The sequence below is a fragment of the Strix aluco genome, chromosome 4, assembly GCF_031877795.1.
Source record: "Strix aluco isolate bStrAlu1 chromosome 4, bStrAlu1.hap1, whole genome shotgun sequence".
In the NCBI taxonomy this organism is placed as follows: domain Eukaryota; kingdom Metazoa; phylum Chordata; class Aves; order Strigiformes; family Strigidae; genus Strix; species Strix aluco.
Window position 1 is genome coordinate 128146889 of NC_133934.1, and position 23758 is coordinate 128170646.

The window sequence follows — 23758 nt, forward strand, 5'->3', positions numbered from 1 at the left end:
TCCAGTATACTGGTACAACACTCAGTACAGTTGCACCCCCACTGTGAGTGCGATGCCGTTTGTGGTAGGGTAGTATGCTTTTACATGGAGAGCACGTCTTTGTGGCTGCTGAGTGCTTCCAGCATTTGGTAGCTTAACTCCTGATGGAAGGAAGGAAGGATGGCTTCAGCTGTACTTGGATTCTCCTCATCGAGTAAGAAAGGGACTTATTTTCTCTTTTCTTTTTTTTTTTTTTTTGTTTCCCCAGAAGTCTGGTCTGTGGAGCAGAAATTTTCAGATTTGAGGTAGGAGAGATTGGAGAGAGTGATGAGAAAGATATTATCCCTGATATTTATGACAACATGAAAGATGAGAAAAAGAAACTCCAAATTCAGACACCAGTGCCTTTTCTAAAACCAAAGTTAAAACCCAAAGCAAAACAAAAAAAACCCACCACCCTCCAAGCTATGTATGCAGTCACTTCAAAATGGAATACATGTCAAGTCACCAGAAACTTCCAATAGATTTTTTTTTTTGTAGTAATAGGAGAGTTGCAGGAAAATTATAGCTAACAGTAAGTGTGAAAAGTGGTTTTGTCATTATAATATGCCTCTCAATGCATCTCTGATCAGCTGGCATCCACGACTGCCATCTGCACGTGGCACTGGGAGAAGCTTTATAACTTGCATTATTGCTGGTGAAGTAAACATAATTAGTTGGAGAAGAGCTGAATGCAGTTTATATGTTTCTTAAATGCTATAATTTGTTGTAATTGCATCCTGTATGACACACTTTGGTCCCATCAAGGTTTACAGGTAGCTGTTATTTAAGACTAGTGAAAGTTAGAATAGATCTGTAAATATCATTGAGTGGCAAAGTGACTATTCACAATGCTGTGATAAAGTGTTGTAAATGATGAAAAACTAGCCATCTCCTCTAATTCCTCAGCAAAATTAAGATGATCTGCTGTAACAGTCTCTTAGTACTTAAACATAATTACTGTCTTACATGAACATGCCAGTTTGCGTCATGAATAATGAAAAACTAGCTTGTCAGCAAGCATCTTGTTCATATGCAGTAGACAAACCTGTTGGCTCTTGATTTGACCCCATCCATCCTCTGAATGGTGGCAGTAGGCTGAAAAGTTAGGAGCACTTTGCTGCTCCTGTTCTGGATAATTTTCTCTTCTTCAGCCTGCTAACTCAAAGCAACGTATGATATCCTGGAACTGAGTATCCAAGACTTAGTTGAGAATTTATTTGCAATTTAATCAATCATCTTTATTTTATTGTCCTCTGAAATATTTTTGTGAAGAAAACAGAATTGCAAGCAAGTTTACTAAGTGTTTAGCACCATCAGCTTTTGAGCAGCCTGCCCAGTGGGTTGCTGGCAATGGAATCACCCCATTTCAGCACAGAGCAAGTGGTGCTGCTGCCCCTTGGCACGTGGAGTCATCCCTACAGACCAGTTTGTCTTGCAGAAGCTGGCAGTGAGCACTATGCACATTGCCTGTGAAGGGTAGCTGCTCAGCATGCAGTGCCCCTCTTCCTTCCTCATATTTTTAGTTTTGGGACACACGTTAGAAGGGTACTCTAAAGACTAAAAATACAATTTCCCACTCCATTGATTTGATTTATTAATTCTGCTCCTGGACTGCAGCATGTTAACAAGGAAATAACTAGGCTTTAACCAGGGGTTTTGTTTGTGTTAGGATGTTGATGAATAATTGCCCCATCATTAAACTCTTAACCCAAGCAAACCTTCCTCCAAAAGTGCAAAATATTTCAGAATAGGAGTCTCCGACCTGTGGCCTATAAGTAGCATAATGCCCATGCACAGGAAGCTGTAAATGCTGAAGGTAACAGAAAGCATATGACAGTCTTTAGGTGAAGAGTTTCTCAAGTTCTGTTTTCCGTGGGGCGACCTGGAGACCACTGCTTCAGCGGGACATCCCTCTGCTGAGAAAACTGTAGTTGCATTTTGATTTTCATCTTACAAAGTATTTAATTTCATGCCTTGCAAAATGAGCTGCATTTATGGTGCCTGATGTCGCTGACTCCTCTTGGTGTCTGATCCCCTTCAGTGGGCTGCTGGTCTCAGCAGTGGCATGACTCTCTCGGAAAAATTATTTGCTATGGCAGAACGCAGAAATGGGGCACTTTATTTCTTAGGACTGTCCAAGCAGGTTCATGTGGCCTTTAGATTTGCCATATCCAGTTGACGTGGATTTGCGTTCAAGAAGGTTATGCTGTGTTCACAGACATGGTTCACAGGTACCAGAGCTCTGTCTGCTGCTTGGAAGTTGGTCAAATTTCTGAGATTTCTGGAGGGATACTTGGTTCTGAATGTGTTGGCAGCTGTAACACTTGTAAAAGGCCAGCTGCCCTGACCGGCCATCTCTGAAGTGCAGCGTCCATAGGAGGTGTTGGCGTGTGGCAGCCGACTCCCCAGACCACTACAGGTCATGTCTGCATGTCGGGGAGTGATGCTGCGGGCATGAGTCTCTCTCTCCATCGACTCTGCAGGGAGCTCTGCCCCCTGAGGTGCTAAAGCCAGGCCAGAGGAATGCTGCTGAAGTCCTGGTGCAAGCAAATGCTGCAAGGGCATCACCCATCTCCTCCACAGCTTGACCGCACTCTGGTTCACATCTCATCGCCCCGGAGTCTGCTTTGATCCCGGCCAAATTCCACTTACCTTTTTCAGTTTAAATAGTTCATTTTATTGTTGATAGATACAGGAAAGGACATTGCTATTCTGTCTTTCAAGACAGAGCAATTGATACAGCTACAGGAAGGAATCACACTTCAGATGAGGAATTAAGGGTTTGGCTGCATTTCGACTGCTTTGTTGTGAAACCGAATGTCTGCAGCCTGTGTTTCAGTTAATGCAAATCACCAGTTTGCACAAATGCAAATCTGCATATTGGCAGATTCAAGCAGGCATCTTTTGGCTTGTTATTACATAAAGTAATTTTACTTTAATTTTTCTGAGCAAAATGAGAGTCATCACATTGTCATTTTATGCTTATATTGAGGAGTAGAGCTTAGTGTTTGCCACTCAAGTCTGTGCTAAAAAAAGTCAACTCTGATGACACCTTAAACCCCTAAATGAGATGCTGCACTGCTGTAACAGTATATGTGGGCTTCCAGATCTGATTTGTTGTTCTGCCACTCTATTGATAGGTAGACAACATTGGGGGTGTTTTGGGCCCCCAAATTCGTTTGTCCAGTACTTGTTTTTTTCATCCAGGTAACACGAGGCTTTTTTGTATATTGGCTTTGCTTGTCCTTCTTAAGAACAATTAATTCTTCAAACTTAACATACAGAAATTAATATCAACACAAGATGTAAGGTGATGTTTTGATCTAAATTCTTAGGTTCAAAATTTTAAATATTTGATGCAAACTTCAACCCTTAAAATGTGGAAATATCTGGGGTGTTTATTTGATCACACCGAGAATGGGTTATATCTCTGTACCTTTGTGCAGAAATACTGACCGTTCTTGTATTGCATATACCCAGTGATTACACTTAAATGTATTACTACTGTAAAATAATTCTATAAATATTTCTGAGGAAAACCTAGGTTATAACACTTGTTCAGTGAAGCAATATTTCACTGAAATCATTTTGAAGGGAATACAAAAAGGGTATCGTAATACCTTTTTAGCAGTTAGTAAGCTTAAAACTTACAGATTAACATAAAATTTAGAAACTGCTTTTTATGCATACTTAGTGACTTCTCTAATGTGTCAGAGGAGCAGTGTTTTCAGGAGATTTCAGTAATATCAAGGCCATTGTAAGATAACACTGGACTATGAACTCCGATTGTAGCAGGTTCTTAAGGGTTCCCAGACTAGATATTTTGCTAATGGTATTTAACCACAGTAAAGGCAGTGATGTTCAGACCAAGAGCTTCTTGACAAAGGGTCAGAGTTGCTAACTTCAGCGTTGCTTTTTCTGTTTTGCTCTGTGGTGAGAGCCCACATATCCCTTGCTGTGATTTCCTTGAGCACAGAGGAGCTGTTAGCAGGTGCTGGGAGGTGGTCAAGGATGGAAGAGCAGCTTTTGTCACACAGTCCGACTTCCAGCTGGAGGTTCAATCAGTGGGACCCACAGCTGGCTGGCACTTGGTAAAACCACCACTTCTTGCCTTCTGTACAGTGGCAACGGTGCCACCCGGCAGGGCAGGAGCAGCAAGTGCTCAGCGTGCTCCTGGGGAGGAAGCAGCAGGTCATAGTTCCACTGCTCTAGGCTAGCATGAGGGCTAGTTCTCATTCTTCCATTCAAGACCACAAAGCAGTAGTTCAAAGGGTACATCATAAAGTGGTCCCCAGTGTAAATAATATCCTCTAACAGCTTTAACATTTGTTATCTCTGCCATAAGAATCCTTGGTTAGCTATTACTATCGTAAATACAGTTGAGTACCTATCATCTGTTGCTCCATCATCTTTTTCAGGTATATTCATTTAATTAGGATGAAGTGAAGCTGAAAGCTTTAATATATGTGATAATAAGATAGGAATAGACATAGTTCATTCTACTTGCACAGAGAGATGCTCAAACTTCAGCTGGAAATCTCCTGAGCAACATGATTCAAACTTGAAATTGGATCTGACTTAAAAGTTGATCCTGCTCTGTGTAGAGGATTGGAGCAGACGAACCCCAGCAGTCCCTTTGACAGAAATTCTGTGACCAAGTCTATGATTCTGTGATAGATAAGAAATGTAGAAAAAGATACTGAGAGTCAGAATCAGAATGAATTTTTTAATGCATTGATTTTGAAACTGCAGAAATTTATTGTTTTTCCTTATGGCTTTTCAGTGTGTGGTTAGATGCCACAAAACTTTAAAAGTTGCATTTGGAATAGTTTATTTCTTTTCCCTTAAATTTCAAATAAAATTTTCGCTGTTCATAAATCTATATTAACAATGAATTTTTGTCACAGCTGGCTATGTTAACCTTTTAGATGGGAAAGTCATATTCATAGAATGAGAGTCGTGCAGATCAGAAGGGATCTCTGGTGATGATCTAGTCCAACCTTCCCACTTAAAGCTGCGGAGTCAACAAGAGCCAGGTTTAGGATGTTTCCAGTGGGGGTTTGAGTATTTCCAACAATGGAGACTCCACAGCCTCCCTGGGCAGTCTGTTCGAGTGTCTGACCATCCTCACCGTGAAAAACATTTCTTCTTACACGTTTCTTGAATTTCCTGCGTATATTCTTCTTGAGTGTTGTATTGCCACAACCAGTACAATATTCTGCAGACTAAATTATTCCAACAAGTCCCAAGTGCAATGGCTACGAGCGTAATTTTCCTCTCCTCTAGAAAAGTGATGTGCAACAGGAATGTAATTCACTTGCATCTGTATTAAGGCATCTGCTGACAGAGCTGTTAGCTGAGGGTGTGACTGAGCGTGATCCTGGACCGGTATAACTGTGGCAGTCAAAGCCCTTGACACAAGCATGGAGTAACACTCACTTGTGCTGGCATAAGTTACTGGATCACAGACTATTAACTACTCCTGGTGTTTGCAAGGGAGGATGTCATTCGGTTGCGTTTCTCCCCACTCTCCAACAGACTAATTGATTAATGACAGCTTAATGACTGTGGATTCAGAAGCCAGGCTGGAGAGCCTTGACTCCTCATTGAATTTAAACACTCTCTCTTGACTATGTCATGTTTTGGAGGCTAAACTATTTTGAAAGTAAGACTCTTTGTGAGAGTTGAGGGCCCACAGAGCTGTAACACAGGAGATGTAGATTTGTAGGACTTCACTTTCAGCCTTGCTCAGGAACCCCTGAAGAAGCATAAAAGGTATCCATCGTAACTGAGTTAACAGTGACTACAAGCCTCCTGTTGTATAATGGCAAGGTTCTTCCTCTCACATAACTTCACCTGCTCCTTAGCAGCAGCTTTCATTTACCTTAAAGTATTTCTGCCATAATCACACAGCACAAATATGTAAGTACCTGAAAAAGAGTCTTCTGGATTGCTGCGCAATATTTCGATGTTCTCACGAGGAGTGAAATAAGGTGATTGAAGGTCTAATAAAAGTTACTGACTTGCCTTAGCATCAAGGGGAAGCTCAGCAGCAAAGCGTTGCATTTCACTGTGGACGGCAACTTTGAGGACTTACAGAACAGGGTAACAGCAGGATATTTTGTCAAATCTTTTAATGATCCTCTTACACTCTTTGGGAAAAATAATAGAGCTATGCTTAAAATTGAGGGATTGGGGGGGGTTGGGGTTGTTTTTGTTGTTGTTTTGCGGTTTATTGTTTTTTTTCAGATGTTTAGCATATACTTAAGAAGGGTTACTGTGTTCTACCCTATACAAATAGAGCATTTATGCTTTTGTACATGTAAATGCAAAGGCATTTGGTGAGTCTGATTATGCTGTGTTCCAGCTGTCTTTTACTGATGCCTTTAGCTTTATTGTGATGTCATGATTGTTTATGAAGAGAAAAGAAATTAAATTTGGCTAATGTGACCTGACATTTTGCTACAAACCCAGGTTTTTTTAAGTGTACATATACTCTTTCAGAAAATGTGCCAACTTTTTTTCTAAAAATGGTAATACTAATGAAAAAACTACACCCCTTTTAAAAATTTTACTTTGAAGCTCAGTGTTTTTACTTTTAGTTCTCTACTACCTCCCTCCCTTCTCCCTTCCTTCTTTGTTCAAATGGAGAGGATATAAGGAGAATTCAGATGCTGCATGTCTTAAGCGAAAGCATTCCCAAGGTACAGTAATTGTAGATTTCTTTTTTGTAGTACTCCTGGCTTAGGAAGCTTTAAATTCTAGTTTGCTTATATCAGTTAAATGTGTTAGATTTACATGCTTCAATTTCTTGAGCTGTATTCATGCCATTTCCTTCAAAAGGGAAGGAAAATGTATAAATCTTAGAAGAAAAGTAGATGCTAACAGTATCATGCAGTAATCCTTATTATAATTGTTTGTGACTGTGATGAAAACTGTAAACATTTGGTTTTTACACTCTTTATATGTGGTTTGGCTTTTTCAATAAACTAAACCCAACTTTTTTAGAATCACAGCAGGCCATGTATAAGATAATTTATGTCAGAGAAGGAATGGAGGGTTTATACCAGATAATGTTTTGCCACTTTTTTTTGGAAAATGCATGCGTCTAATTAATCTTGTAAATTATTTTTACTGCAGCTTTTGTATGAGTACTGGAATGAAATGAGACTTTGAACATATGATATAACAAGGGGAGGTGTATAGAATATGTGATAAAGGCTGCTGTGTTTCAGAAAACAACTTTGAACTTTGCAGCAGCTGATGTTTGTGCAAATTTGTTTCAGAAAGTGGGAGTAGATCTTACAGGAGCCATTAATGATTGCAGAAGGCTCAAAAGTACTTGTCACTGGTCTTTCTCTGCCATCGTTAAAGCCAGTAGTGATTAAACTTTTGCTCACTTCAGTGACTGTGGAAGTAGACTTCTGAAAACTACACCCTCGATTTAAAATGTAAATGCACATGGTAGGTTTAGAGCTATTCTTGTCATACCATATATTCTTTTAGCTCCTGGGGATATTGTAAAGTATGAGAATTTATTCTGACATGCATAAATGTTTGCCTTTTGACTTCCTTTAATTATATTTTTCTATAATTGGGTCCAAATGAAAATGCCTGAAATCAAAATATTTAATAGTAAACTTCTTCCTGCCTCTTCTCACCCATGGAACTCAAGTCTGTTAAAGGTGAATAAGAGTAACTGCTGTCTTGAGCAGTAAGAAAGGACTTCTGCCTTTTATTTTGTGACTGTGATTTTGAAATAATTTTGTGCATTTTTTTCTCCAAATCATGTTCAGTTGTGGTAATGAATGTGCTTGAATTAAAAAATTTAAAAGTGCTTATGTAACTAACAATGACATTGATGAATTGAGAGGTAATGAAGTGCAATATAAAAATGACAGCAATGCAAAACAGCCCTTTTAAATTAAGAGCCATAGCATTTTTAATTGCTTTGCATTTGTCTTTTAAATGAATAAGAAAAGCTTTTAAAATCTACAGCTGTACCTCAGGTTTACATGCCAGAACTTCAGGGTTGTTTAAGAAAGAACACTAGTGGCCAAATTATGCTCTCAGCTACCTGTATGATGTGTCAGGCTTTTGTGCAGAAACTACTGCTTACTGATTGCAAGATTAAATTAAAAATCCCTGGGGGAAAAAAAAGAGGGCAGAAAAGGTTTTCAGACAGTATGTATACTTCTCTGGTCTTTAGCCCTGACTGGAATGACAGTGCCTTTGTGGAGGCGATGGAGGTAATATCAGCTTTTAGCACTTCAAAGGTGCTTTTCTCTAGGTTGATTTTTGACTTGAGTATAGTCAGAGTCTGGTAGAAGAGAATCAGCCCATGCTTTGGTCTTGGCAGGTGGATGAAAGCATCAAGCAAAAAAAACAGGTGCTTACCTTAAAAGGTATTTAATTTTAAACTGTTGGCCCTGTGAAATGCCATGTTCAAGTGCCTGCCTGTCTGCACTTGATGCTGTAGGTGTTCAGCTCCTCAAGCCCTTGAGCTGGGAGGATGCGTGCACTAGCAGTGTACACGCAGCATGCACATTCCCAGCTTCTCCATTTTGTGCTATGAGCATAAAAAATAGTGCAGGCTTTCTGCTCCTCAGTTATTCTCCAGTTATTTTGACTCCAGGTGAGTTTCTGCAGTCTAATTGAGATCAGGTTCTTCAAGGCTTTAGGAATATGTATTCTCTATTTTACGTTTACTACTTCATTTTTCATATTTAAACTTTTTAGAGGGATTTTTCCATCTGTGTTCATCTATATTGGTGAAACTGGAGGTTTGTGTGAATAGTAACTATTGATTTCTTCAGCTGAAAGGAGTCCTTTCTTGATCCCTCTCGCTTCCCCTGTGCTTTTCTCCTTGTTTTTGCATGGCTTGCTCACTACTGTCTCATGTCAGGCAGTCTCCCATTTACAGTGGGGTTGTCCCTTCCACGTACTCATACTCTAGGTGTCTGTCATGGTTGGTGTTCCTGCAGAATGTTTTGTTTCTGGCCACAAAGGAAACCAAAACTTGGTCTCATTTCCATGGGCTTGGCCTTCAATCCCAAACTAGAAAACTAAGCAGTGAGCAGGATATGGAGGGTTTTCTGCCACTGGGGAAGATGCACCTCCAGAGATGCCTACTGAGAAAGCTGTGCACGTTTTCAGTGTCAGAGAAGTGGTTCATGTGAAAACAAAGCTGCAAGAAGTCGGGTCCAGAGGGAGATTCCTGTCTCATGGTTTTACGAGAGACCCTTCATAATCTGTGCCTGACATTCAGAGATGCCATAGCCGCAGTCAGGTCTCAGTGAAGCTTGGCAGCATCCTAGCCTGGTGCCCTGGAGAGAATCTGCAAATGTAGAAAGTGTGCTTCTGAAGGGCCTGGAAGGCAAAGGAATGAACACGAAGAGCATTCCCCTGTGCCATACCCACTGCCTAATCTGAATTCTGTGACTTGGCTTCCTCAGCCATGCTACGACATGCCTTGGTGACTTCCTGATGCTCTGCGATATCTCTTAGTAGGAAAAGCTCCTGAGCTGTCAATTTGACCACCTCTGCAGCATGCAAGAGGTTTATAGGACAGTTACCATTCTGCAAAGAGAATGTAAATCATGTTATCACCTTCAAGAAAACTAAACTTTCTCTTCCTCGTGTTCAGCTTCAAAACAGCAATGGCAGCCCTTGTTATCCTGTACCTGGAAAACACAATTTGCATATTTTGATTATTATTTTTAGGTTGCTATCAAATCTTTTCCAAAGACACTTGGTCTTTTTTCCTGCCTCACTATTAACACACCCTGGGACTCTCAGCGGCAGACGCTCTTTTTGGTTGGGCTCTCAAGAGCCTTGAGAATCTCTTCACAGTCTCCAGTATGGTGTTGGCCCTCATGAAGAGGTACCTTATTGCAGGTTTATTTTTTTTCTTTTACCTAAAGAGTATTTCTTGTGCATAGTGACAGAGAACCACTGTCTCTGCCTAGCTGTGCGTGCACACATGGCTTGTGGATCATTTATCCCCGTGACTGATCTCAGCTAGGCAGCTCTTCTCTCAGTTGGGTTTCTGCCATGCAAATCTGCAAGGGTGTGCCATTTTTTTCTCCCCAGACATTGTCGTCACTGGGACAGATTCTTATGTAAGGACAGAGAAAGCGCAATGACAATCATCGTGTGGGGTGTCACTCCTATTTTGAAGGAATATTCTTGCACAGCAAGAGGGCCTGGAGCTCAGAGTGATAGATTTTCCCTTATTAGGGGAATTTCTGTTCCACTGGTGGACCTCAGGGGTCGGTGCTGGGACTGGCACTGTTTAACATCTTTGGTGACGTGGACAGTGGGATCGAGGCACCCTCAGCAATATTGCCAACGACACCGAGCTGCGTGGTGCGGTGACACACTGGAGGGAAGGGATGTGCCATCCAGAGGGACCTGGACAGGCTGGAGAGGGGGGACATGCAAACCTCATGGAGTTCAAGAAGGCCAAGGACAAGGTCCTGCCCATGGGTCTGGGCAATCCCAAGCACAAACACAGGCTGGGCGAGGAGTGGATAGAGAGCAGCCCCAAGGAGAAGGACTTGGGAATAGTAGTGGATGGAAAATTGACTGTGAGCCAACAATGTGTGCTGGCAGCCCAGAAAGCCACCCGTGTGCTGGGCTGCACCCAGAGCAGTGTGGCCAGCAGGGCGAGGGGGGGGATTCTCCCCCTCTGCTCCACTTTCGTGAGACCCCCCTGCAGTGCTGGGTCCAGCTCTGGGGGCACCAAGATCAGAAGGACACGGACCTGCTCAAGCAGGGCCAGAGGAGGCCACGAAGATGCTCGGGGGGCTGGAGCACCCCCCTGTGAGGACAGGCTTGAGAGAGTTGGGGGGGTTCAGCTGGAGAAGAGAAGGCTCCGGGGAGACCTTAGAGCGGCCTCCCAGGACTGAAAGGGGCTAAGGAAAGGGGGGAGGGACTCTTGATCAGGGGGGAGGGATAGGACGAGGGGGAATGGTTTTAAACTGAAAGGAGGAAGATTTAGATTAGATGTAAGAAAGAATTTCTTCCCTGTGAGGGTGGTGAGGCCCTGGCACAGGTTGCCCAGAGAAGCTGTGGCTGCCCCCTCCCTGGAAGGGTTCAAGGCCAGGTTGGACGGGGCTTTGGGCAACCTGGGCTAGTGGAAGGTGTCCCTGCCTGTGGCAGGGGGTTGGCACTGGATGATCTTTAAGGTCCCATCCAACCCAAACCATTCCATGATTCTGTGATCACATCTGGGGTCTGAGGATGTACAGACATCCCAATGTTTATATAAATTAAAAAAGGGGAGACAAAATCTCACCCCACCTCAGTAAGAGGGTGGGTTGGTCTGTGGAATGGGTGCATTGATCCTCAGGCAAACTTTTTAAACAGTGCATCCCATGGGATTTCAAAACAGAGTGCCAAGGTGGAACACCCAGCTTAGTTTGTTTTGACCCACGTGACACTTGTTAACTTCTGACGGAATGTGTCGGCTCCTGGTTGGCAGGATAGACACCCTGGAGGTGTTATCCAGACTTCTGCAAAATACTGCACTGGAGTGGATGGTGCCTTTGAAATGTCCCGCAGTCACTGTTTTTCAGTGATTGAGTCTCTACTGCTGGTTTGGACTTTGCTCTGGAGTGTGCACATGGATAGGCACTCAAAAGCCAAGCAGTGAACATGTTGGTAAACAAAATTTACTAAGCGATGCAAATTAAAATGTAAATATGTCAGCTAAAAATGCAAAATGTATCATTTTACTGGCAAATTAGTAGATTCTCTGAAAAGCAAATGTTTTTCATATTTTAGATACTGCCACTTCCCTAAAAAGTCCTGACGTTTTGTGGTTGAAGGAAAACTGAGAAGCAAGAACAAAGAAACACTTTTTTTTTTTCCTGGGTGTTGGGTAGAAAGCAAGGGTGTATAGTCCAAGTGCTGTAAAAATTTTATTTAAGCTTGAATCCAATGTGCATGATAACACCTCTCAGGTAAGTTACTCGGTTGTCAAGAGACAAGGAAGTATGGTCCTACTGAAGGTTACTGGTGCTTTCATGTGGTGCTTGTGTTAAGAGTAGACCAAATTTTTCAGGTTCCCCTTTGAAGACCTTATTAGATATGCAGAGAAATATGTTGGATATTTCATTTGCAGTTCCTCAGTGCTTGCATGCGTTGTAGTTCATTTTGACGTGTCCTTCAACATATGTGTCTTTGAAGAACGCCGTAAAAGTTAGGAATTTGTTCTTCCCAAGTGAGAATAAGTCATGCAGGGCAGGAAAAAACTTCTTTCTGTATATTCTTTCCAATAGAGAGGCTGGACTTGATTCCAGAAAGAGTTTGAGGATTGCTCCTCCCCAAACTGCTGTTCTTCCAGTGGTAATAAGTGACTCAGCCGCAGACCTGTCCGTCTCTTTCTCTGCATGCTTTGGACATGGCGCACAACGTTCTCCAAAGGCATCAAGCTTCCAGCCTTCTCAGTCAGCCTCCCCAGGAACATACTCTGAGAGGGATTTTACAGAATACAGAATCACAGAATCATCTAGGTTGGAAAGGACCTTGAAGATCATCTAGTCCAAGCGTTAACCTAACACTGACAGATCCCAACTACACCGTATCCCTCAGCGCTATGTTGACCCTACTCTTAAACACCTCCAGGGATGGGGACTCCACCACCTCCCTGCGCAGCCCATTCCAACACCTAACAACCTGTTCTGTAAAGAAATGCTTCCTAATATCCAATCTAACAGGTAGAACAGCTCTTAAAAACCTGCTAGACAACGTGTAAAAAGTCTACATTGGTCATGGAACTGAGGATGGAGGAGATTGCAGAGACATCTGCAAGAAGGTCCCTTGCCTTTGCCACTAGACTACATGCCTGTCTCAGGACATCACAGTCTGTTGCATTGTCTCCAAGTCTGAAAAAGGAAGTTTTGCTGGGAATTTCCTTTCCTTCTCCAATCCTAAATTGAGATTTCTGGACATGGACTCATCTTTGCACCTGCAAGGATGTTTATGGAAACATGTTCATTGAGTTCTCACTAGATTGCTTCTTGCTCTGGCCAGTCATTACCCTAAGCTGACATGTCTGCTCCTCAAAGTCAGGCTTCTTCCTGTTCTTGCCCTGTCAGTGTAAAACAGCAATACAGTTCTAGTTATTTTTGTGAATCTATTGTCTGCTATTACAGAAGGGGTAATCCTTTTCTAATCCCCTTCTTTCTTACAGACTTCATTTAGTTTTCCATCAATGTCAGGTCCACCTGCCTTGGCAAAGAAAAAATACTGCAGGAGAAAGGTCACAATATCTAGCTTAACATGGCTAGTTTGTGCTGTAGCAGATTTAAAATATGAAATAGTGATGGCACAGGGTTTTTCAGAATGTTTTTGAAGACTATAAAAAGTTTATTTGAGTGGCTTCAAGCAGGAGACAGGTTAGAGCACCACTTGTTATGGAAAAAACAAAACAAAAAAACCCAAAACAACCCCTCTGGGTGTTTTCCATGACTTTGAACTTTTTAGCAAGATTGCTGACACTTAAATAACACTTTTTTTCTGTCACAGGGCTATTGCTGTTGTCAGCTCTCCAAATGTTGTGCATCCCATGTTAGATGAGACCTAAGCAGCAGATTCCAATCTCAGGTGAAATCTGAATTACTAGTAATACAGCAGTGGTACTGCTTTGCTCAAGCAAGCTCTAAGCCTTAGATGAGAGATTCTGACTTGCATTATAACGTGCCTGCTGTGCTCAATCCCGACAATCAGGCAGTGTGTCATGAGGTTGGTCCCAGAGCTCAATCAGTTCCAAATCTGGAAAACACAATAACTGCACAAAAAACACTAGAGCTCTTAGTGGCTTTTGAAAGAGCTAGATTCTGTTCTGTGCCAGAAATTACTCATTCAGAGGCTTTCTCAGTGAACTGTGTTTCCAGCTCCTAGATATTTCTGAAAGGAAAGAAATGCAATGGAGTCTTCTAGTAATGGACCCTTGAAAGGCTCTGTGTTACTGCCGAGTGCAGTCAAAACCAGGGATCTCGCTGTACAGACACAGGAGAGATAAGATAGGAGTCAAATTGCTCTTTTTCTAGTGATGAGAGTGCATGGGACAGCCACCTGGTCATCACACCAACCTGCAATATTCCAGCATGCATTGCCCTGCCACCCCTTGGTTTTGGGAATATTTTTGGAAACCTACCATCCCAAAATGAGGGTGGGAGGAGAATGGTGTGAAACACTCAGAGGTGTTCTCCAAACTGCTGCTTGCCCTGGTCAGATTAATCCTAAAGGTAAAAAGGTAAGAAGTGATACAGATTTAGATATAATGGAGCTCTAGATTTTTAACCTGTATGTAAAATACCCTTCTCTCTCTGTTTGAAGAGGCTTTTTTTTTTTTCTCCCTCTTGCTCATCTAAATTAAATGTTGTTCCTTTTTGCTGCAGCTATTCATAGTCTAAAGTTGAGTCGCAACCATGTGGACTGGCACAGTGTGGATGAAGTGTATCTTTACAGTGATGCAACAACATCTAAAATTGCAAGAACTGTTACACAAAAGTTGGGGTTTTCCAAAGGTAATATTTCTCAGTTTGTAAAGAATATTGTAAATACCAGTATTTTAAGTTTGTTACTTTAACGCTAGAGAGAGATTTCAAGTTTGAAGTTTTAATATGTGACTAGCCCACTTTGGCTGTTGCAGTTTTTACAGAAGAGTGTATTAGGGTCCTTAGGTGGTTGTATGTAATCGTAACTAGATGTGAATAGGCTATGACTTATTTTTATTATGTATTTTATTACTATTTTGGATGCAGCAGTTAACATGATGTAATAAGTATATGAAAATGTTGCAGTGGCAGAGTCTAGCAGCTACAACATAAGAATTACAGTCCCCTTTGCAACCTTAACTCCAGTGCTGTGTGCTTACGTACTGTGATGCATTCCTTACGTACGTGATCATACCTTCCCCTCTCACCACCTCTTGCCTTTTTTTCCGTTCATTAAACAGATGTATGAACTGAGAGGAGGGGTAAAGCATTTAGACAGAAATTGTTTGCAGTAGGAATCCAGGCTCACTTAAGCTCAAAACTACCAGTCATAAAGCCAATGAGGCTGAGATGGTTGAAAGAGAGGATGGTCTCTCTCAAGCAAAAGGCAGATTATTGCCAACCTAGAAAATTGGAACTTGTCCTCTCTGTCATGGTGCTCCTATGCACTGCTGGACAGCTACAAAAACAAGAACATACACATCTGTTTTGTTCCTTGGTTTCTGAAGAGACAAGATCAGGTAATAGGTTTGGCTTTAATTCTCATGCTGCTGTCCTGTAATTAAAGCCATTTTACCCCACAGGGCTCTTGGGTGGATACTTGATGTTTGCCAAAAATTAATACAATTCAATGCTTCACTGACAGAAGAAATTAAGTCTTCTGTATCCAGAACATGATTTGGATAGTGTATAATAAATAATAAGAAAGATCTACCCTAAACAATTTTAAGGGAGAAATATCAAATAGAAGCCCACTTGGTAAACGAAACCTGTCCTGTGTAAAAACTGTCCTTAGTGTTTTTAAAAACCAAACAAGTTATTTGTTTCAATTTTTGTGGTGGGGAATGATGCTGCCTTCCTCTACGTGGCCATGTGAAGGGGTTGGCAGGCTCCTGCGCAGCTGGCACTTGTGCGGGGCTGCGGTCCTCTCCATGGGTCTGTCACTAGAGGGGGATGGAGACACGCTCTGCCAGTGGGTTTCTCAAGCCATCTGCAGGGCTTGAGAGAACACCCAGATTTGCCCTGGGTAATTGATTTTTGGTTTGGTCACTGGACTGGAGAACAGGTGGGGAAATTTGAGGTTGGATCAGCTTGAAACAAAATGTAGGTTTTCCCTGACAAAATCAAAAATGGTAAAGCTTTTCAACCAGCTCCCTTAACTGGGTCAGGGAAAGAATGACAACGCTTACCAGTTTTGTGGCCAGATCATTTCCATAATCCTTCCATGCTGTGGGAGTAAGGTGGAGATATAAAGAAGCTTAATGAAGGATACTGTGTTATAAAAGTGGATGGACAATTCTACAACTTTTTTCTAAAAAGCTGTTTTTCAAAAGATTTCTGAAATTAGTTATCTTTACAGTAGAAATTGATACAATTACTATCACCTAGTTGCTCAAATCTCTCAGGAATTTAAAATTGCAGATATTTAAAAATAAATGCTGTTCCTTTATGTATAATCTTATTTTCAAGATACTTTAACGTATTGATCTGAGAAAAGTCAAGCTTCTGTCAACGTGTATAAGACCATTGCATTTCATAGAATGTAACTGATCTAGGATAATGTTTTTTCTACAGCTTCAAGTAGTGGGACAAGGCTACATAGAGGCTATGTAGAAGAAGCTACGTTAGAAGACAAACCACCACAAACTAGTCACATTGTGTTTGTTGTGCATGGTATTGGGCAGAAAATGGACCAAGGAAGGATCATCAAAAATACAGCTATGTGAGTGCTTCGTAATATTTGCAGTACCAACTCTAGCCTGAATATAAGACTGACGTTATAAATAACAGCAGAGCCTTTGGTTTAAGCTGTATATTTCCCCGTTTCCTTCTCCTCCTCTTCCCCTGAGTTATTAGTCTTTATATTGTGGGTACGCTACTTTCTGTGTGAATTTGGATGTGTGGACTTTGTGAGAGCAGCTGCAAGACAGAAGAGCAAAGATATATTCTTTTCATGACCAGCACTTGCAGCTTTCAGGGGTCTGGCCTGTGAATTTCTAGCACCTGTGGTCAGTGACTGAGCGGGGAGAGATTTTTCATTTGGTCTAAATCACGGGGAATCTCTGTTGTTCTGCTGATTGTCAGAATAGTGGGCAAGTGAAGTACCTACCAGTAAGAGAGGGGAAATGGGGAGCTAGCAGGAATGTTGGCATTCCTAACAGGACAGAGTTCATACAGTTGGAATCTATCGCTGTGAATCTGCTCATCAAACTCTGTGCATAGGTGCCTGATAAAAAGTAAAACAGGACTGAAAGCTCGCCAGATCTTTTCATTGACTGTCTTTTGTGAAGACTGGTTTGCAAATGGTTTTTGAGTTGACATCTGAGCTAACTTAGAAGGCCAATTAGGGTGCTGGTGAATGGGAGGAGAAACTCCTGAGCTATTGAGAATGCTGTACCTGGAAAGATTTAATGTTAGAAGAAATTGTAAAGTCTTGATGACAGTATTGTGGGAGACAGGGTGGTGTTAAGGAATGCTTCATTAGCTGAAAGAAGAGGCTAAAAAAACATTAACTGCAGATCTGAACTGTACAGATGGATTAGTATGTGTGTCCCAAAAAGTTCCATGTTCCATCAAAGTTGACAGGAATAGTGACATACCCAGTGACACCTATGAAAGTGTGTGTAGAGCTGAGACTGCTGATTTGATGGTAAGAGCTTTGTGAACCTCCCTTTAAACGCAGAATGGCAATGTAGGTCAGTGCTTATGTGCCGTCACTGTGGTGTGTACCATCGTGTCAGCAGGCTCTTGTGTTCGTTCAGCTCGTCGTTCCACTCTAGTGTCCTCTGGTGTGGTAGAGCAGACCTCTTGATTTCACTGCTGTGTCATTTGTCAGCTCAAAGCCACAACCTGCTACTCCCTACTCCCGTTGTTCTGGCATTTTCCTGCTCTTTTATTCGTGTTGTTTAGAGCAAGCAATCAAAACCAAAGAGAAAGGGATCCACAGCCCTTGAAGTTAGTCACCAAAATAAATGTAAAAACTTAAATTTTTGTAGGATACAATTACACTGGAAATGGAAATACCCTAAATACAAGTTGCCGTTTTAACAGCAATGAGAAATAAAACTTCCACTTTGGAATCATTAAGGTTTTCTGCTTTTTCTTTCTCCCTACCCCATTTTCAGGTTGTATGGGTGGATTAACTTCAGCTCAGGACACAGTGCATAGGCGTTCATTCCATAAGAAAGCCTGCTTTAACTGGCAGCCTGTTATGTAAACTCTTTTATCTAAAAGAGAAACAAGACTTTTCGTGCTTCAGTAAATCTTGCTCATATCCTCAGGAAGTATCAGACAGTATTGCATAGCCCTTTAAAATGCTAATTATCAGCATAAATTGTGTATTCTGTACAAAATCTGCAAATGAAAGCATCGTTTTAGATTGAAGTGGGTTTTGTTTTGGTTTGGCTTTTTTATAGCTTAAAACTTATCAGTGAAGAACATCCCATATGTTCTAGGAAGAGATTTTAGAAGAAATGTCTGCCAGGCCAGCACAATGGCAGCTCCCACAAGTTGTACTAGCACTTTCTGTTAGCACCTTCATCTGTGATATATGTGTGTATTATTTTTTTTTTACATTCTTTTGAATTAGGGACACAGGGAGTCAAATGCTGCATTTTGAAAAATAAGAGGGATAAGGAGAAATATTTTTGACTGTTCACACTTTAAAGTAGAAGCTAAGGAGAAAAAGACTTCAGTAGTTTTTTATCTTTTAAATGCACATTCTTTAGTAGGAAACTTGTAGTTGCAGCCATGCTAAATCTGTAAATTAAGCCATAGGTCTGCCCATCACTGTCACTACTCCTAACTACTACTTTGGTCAGACAGTGGAATAGGCTGCCCAGGGAGGGAGTGGAGTCACCATCCCTGGATGTGTTTAAGGGTCGTTTAGATGAGATGTTGGGGGATGTGGTGTAGGGGAGAACTTTGTAGAGTGGGGCTTATGGTTGGACTTGATGATCCAAAGGGTCTTTTCCAACCTGAATGATTCTATGATTCTATACTCCTTTCTTCCCTCATCAATATCTGGGTACCACCAGCAGATGTAGAAGGCACTATCAGCCCTCAGAGCTCATCATTGTCTTGGGCTGCGTGCAGCTTTGCAGTACTTGGATGTCACTTGTGATACGCATGTGCTGGTGTGGGAACCCTGGGGTAAGTGGTGTGTGGGTCCCTTAGAAATAGAAAGTTGCTTTTGGTTCGGGCCCCAGGACATCTGAGAGGACACATTCCTCTGCAGAGTGCCACCAGTCCTCTCTGTGGACTCGGGAGCATGGATGGGAAGAGAACAGAGATGAGGCAGGTTGGGCAAGGCAAATTCCGTGACACCTTGCTTTTTTTTGTTAGGGTGCCTGGAGGAACTCTGGGATCTGCAGAGGGAAATAGCTTGTTCAGGTGCCTTCTCTTTCTACCATCCACAAAAAAAAAAATTTCTTGTGCATTTTGTCTTTGCCATGTACGTTTACTGTTGCTTCTTTTTGGGTTCATTCTACCCTGAGTTTATCTCAACCTGTGTGAGAGCAATTCTTCAGTTCCTTGCACAGAAACATAGCTTCACTTGAACAAGTGGTCCTAAAAGAAAGAAAAATAAAGAAAAAGTGCAAAAATACATCTTACAACCCAGACATGGAATACTCTATCTGTAACCCAGGCTGGTGAGAGACCCTACCAGAGCTCATTTGATATGCTCTGTCCTCAGATTACCGCCTTGAAGACATTGGTGCAGCTCACGTGATACATCTGCATCATTAGGCAGATCCTGTTGGTTACAGAGGTGAAAACAGAACTCTTCTTCTAGGGTAATTTAAAATTATATACACTAATTTCATTAAAGGAATGGAGTTCAATCTAATCATTAATGTGATTAGACACTAGGGTTGCAGGGTGTCCTGTAAGTAGGTAAATGGAAAAGATGCGTTTTATCGATGCTTGAATGAACAGGTCTTTGGTAGATGTGACATGATTTTGTTTCTTCACAGTGTAGTTAAACACATTTATTATCTAAATGTAGCACGGCAGCTGGTACAACAAGCTGCTCCTGTCAGTGCTGATATTAACTGCAGAACTCGTCTGGGAAGAGACAGTACCTCCTCCAGGCTGGAAGAGTGATTCAGCTGACCTAACGTGAACAGAATAATGTGCTGTGAGCCACTTCGGTAGCACAGGGATGATTACTTAAGGAAGAAGATAGTATATTCTGTATTTCTGTGTGATAGAAACTAAGATGTTATGGCATAATGTACTTAAGTGGAGATTTTTTTATTTTCTATCAGGTTCAGTGTTCTGGCGTTACTAGGTTTCTGATAAGGTATAATGTTAACTTTAAAAAAAAATAGCTTGGGCATATCCTTTTATTTTACTGTGCACACTTTCATCTTGTTATTTGTAATATTTTTTTCACTGAAGCCTAATCTCTGATTTTGTTGAACTTGTGCTTCTAGATTGGGTGTGGGGGGTGTGCTTACACATTAAATAAAATTTAGGAATGTTACCATCCATGTTTCCAACTTCCTTTAAAAACTCCTGGTTTTTTACCTGACTTAGGTAAAGGTCAGACCTTTAGGCTGACCTTCTAAATTTCATCAGCTCCTGTGCTTGCAGATTGACTGAAGTAACTGTTCTGTGTATTTCCATAATAGCTGTAATGTGACACATCTTGGCTGCTCTTACCCTAAAGCTGGTATCTGTCTGCCTCTGTCTGAATCTCCTGTTTTGATTCAAAAATTATATTTGCTTATAGCTGCTGCTTATAGCACTGAAATTGCTGTCTGCACAAGCAACATCATCTTGGCGTTCCATAATCACCAATTACATTTTTATTGCAAGTCCCATTTGAAAGCATTTTAATTGTGGATTATCATTATAATAATTACTTCAGAATAGCTATTTTGGTAAATTTCCAGTGGTATGCAAGCCCTTACAGAGTGCAGAGCCTCTCAGAGGCCTTTTAGTATATTAAATATGCGCTGCTGGAATATTAAATCAAGATTTCCTCTAAAATCTTTGCTCTAATTTGGTAGTTTTGCTTATTTTCCATTTCAGTGCTTTCATTGCATTAAATACATATTATGTGCTTATTTTCCATTCTTCGGTGCTGGTAATAATTGCATGTTCTTCTGAAATTAAGTATTCAAATGGTAAAAATTGTCTTACAGGTTTCAACTTGAGCTTGTCTTGCAAGCTAAGTGAGAAGTTCAGTCCAAAAGGTAAAAGGTGATAGTTAGGGCATTAAATACTTTCATAAGAGCTTGTTTTGCGTACATTTTATTAATTAACACATGACTGCATATTGGATGGAAGCTGTAACAGCCTGTTTAGGACTTAGATGTATCTCTAGATCTGTTCTCATTCCCATCCTCCCCCAGCCCTCATTTCTGCCTGGCGCTGCCCTTTCCCTGCCCACACCAGCACGACTGTCTGTATGTAAACCGGATCACTGCAGTCAGTCTGAAAAACTGGAACCCTGTCTGGAAGATGGGAGCGAGCGGTGAGGAGGCAGAGGAGGACAACAGGGACAGGGAATGACGGATCTGCTTTATGCCAAAGCCAGCATCTCCCTAAGGGGCAAGGTTGCCCACCGTTTGGAAAGCAGTGCTGGGGAGGGAGGCACTCGCCCTCGGAGCACCGGGATCTCCGCAGGCTTGTCTCGGAGATCCCATAATCATCTAACCGAGCAGCTCGAGTTCCTTTGATCGTGCAGTGTCCCATTATCCTTGAAAAGGATGAGGTGTGAATCACGATCATGCTTACTTTGTTTGTATGCTAGAATTTCCATCTTCCTTCAGGAGTACAATGAGTCTGCACATGTCCCAGAGCAGCGGCCTTAATGTGTCTGGTCTGAGAGCAGATGAATCCCTGAAGAACAGTGGTAGAAGATGACTTATGTCTTACAGTTGCTCTTTGAAATCTGCCTTGAGTAAGACTTGTTTGCATTCCTGCAATGCAGCTACGCTTTTGAAAACAGCCTCCCTTTCATTTCCTCTGGCTTGAGCAGATCTCAATTTTTATTACTCATGCCTGCTACTCTCACTTTGACTTACCAAATTTAGCTCAAGCCAGCCCTGAATTTCCTCAATAACTCGTGGTATTATTTCCTCAAAGAGGCAGTGAGTGCTGTGCTCCATTTGAGGGAACTCCAGAGTGGTGAAAGCAGTTGGGGAGTGCTTTAGAGCATAATTTACCAGTTGTGTGACCAAAATCCAGGGATGAATCCACAGTTTTGCAGGCAGTAGCGAGAGTTTAGGTTTTTTCCTGGGGAGATCCCATTACCCTATCTCTTAAATCAAGAGTTCAGTGTAAGAAGTTGGCTGGTGTAATGCTTTTAAAATTAAAATTCATTCCCTTTTTCTTGGCTATGGATCATGTGATTGAAGAGAGTCTGCAAAGATGACTTGGGAATAAAATGAGTAACATATTCAAGCCTTCAGGCATTTTGCTCTGTTACCAGCTATCAAGGTCATTTTATAAAATTTGTGAACTAGCTGAAGCTAACTTGTTTATAGCTTTCCAGTTTTTAATGTAGTGTTTGTGAATTCCCTACAAGAGTAAAATTAGTAGCATAAGATTTTAAAAAAAACCCACAGTAATAATCATAAATATGTTAACATACCTTTGGAAGATACTTGCTTAAGCAAGGATGTATACCTGTGAAAATATGGTTTTATTATTTTGATCAGAGAAAGGCAGCCAAGCATGTTTTATTTATGGTGAGTCTCAAAGTATCTATTTTCAGGCCATTACTTCTTGCATGGAAAACACCAATATGTCAAGATGCTTTCTAAAGTATGTGTTGCATCTGCACCCAAGTGATTTTTTTTCTCTTTAAAAAATCATAAATTTTAGTTGTTACCATGTGTTCCAATGTATAGATTTAAGTAATTGTTGCTCTGGGGTCAATATTTCAACATCCATTCATACTGGAATGGAGAAGAATTCTTTGCCTGTTCAGATGAAGATTTATTACTTCAGTTGGTGTTAATTTAGCAAATGAGTAGGGGGACTTGCCGTCTAATAAAATAGCTCAAAATATTTCTTTAAAAAAAAAAACAAAACACAGAAGGAGAAAAAAACCCAACACCTTTATAGCAGACCAGATAAGCACGTATATATGCTGGGGTTTTGCGTGTGAGCATAGTCACATTGCTTGGCAATTACACCACAGTTTTTCCTTAGAATTTATAATATCAAACTATTGATCAGAATCAGTGGGAGATGTTGTATAGTGCCATTTGCTGTAGATGAGATGGGTTGCACTGGAAATTGTTCTGCTGGTGTGTTTTAGTGCCTCCACGATTCTTGTGATCAGGAGATCAGTGTGACATTGCTGCTGTAAAATAATGAAAGAGAGAATAATTGCACCTCTGACAGTATTTGGATAATAACACTGAACTGGATTGCCTTAAAGTTTAGTGGAAGGCAAAAATTTAAATATTTTCATAACTGCATAGTTTGTAATCTGCAGAACTCCAGTCAGTAGTTTGTAAGGTTAGTGTGCAATGCAGTATGTTGTGGTGGATGAGCACACCTGAAACACTGAGAAAAAATTGCTACATACTTGACTGGACATCAGTGAGGTGGCAGTTAACCAAAATTTGTTGAAACAGAGCTTTTGTGCACTTCTACCAGAATGTATTTTGCAAGGCATAAGGAAGCTGCGCACAGAATTGTGGTTTGTTTTTCTAACGTACCTGAGTGCTTTTGAATGTTTGTCCATAATTGTTCTAGCAGAAGTTTGGGACTATTCTGCCGGAGGCTGGACCATGTCTGGACAACCTCAAATGATATGGGGGGAACCCTCCAGATCTGAGTAAAATCAGGTTTTGCATTTCACAAAATTTTGGATAACAACACAAAGCTGTCACAGCTTTTAGGAGGGGAGACTTGAAGCTTTTCCCAAAAGCTTTGGCAGAATTGCTAAGCTGCACTGTTTTTTTCCAAACTCATATATCTAGCTTTAGAAAGGAGAATTTTAGTTAAAAATATCCTCTGTGTCAGTTTGCCTGTGAATAGCTTTA

General features: G+C 41.2%; 1 protein-coding gene across 2 annotated transcripts in view; it reads left to right on the forward strand.

Moving 5' to 3' along the window:
- Positions 1–23758, forward strand: part of DDHD1 (DDHD domain containing 1) — a 68972-nt gene that overhangs the window by 16217 nt on the left and 28997 nt on the right. The window contains exons 3-5 of one of the 2 annotated variants that reach the window (XM_074821113.1): positions 6624–6725; positions 14430–14558; positions 16323–16470. In XM_074821113.1, the coding sequence (XP_074677214.1) occupies positions 6624–6725; positions 14430–14558; positions 16323–16470 (379 nt within the window). The remainder of the gene's footprint in view (positions 1–6623; positions 6726–14429; positions 14559–16322; positions 16471–23758) is intronic. The other variant, XM_074821114.1, reaches the window with a different exon arrangement.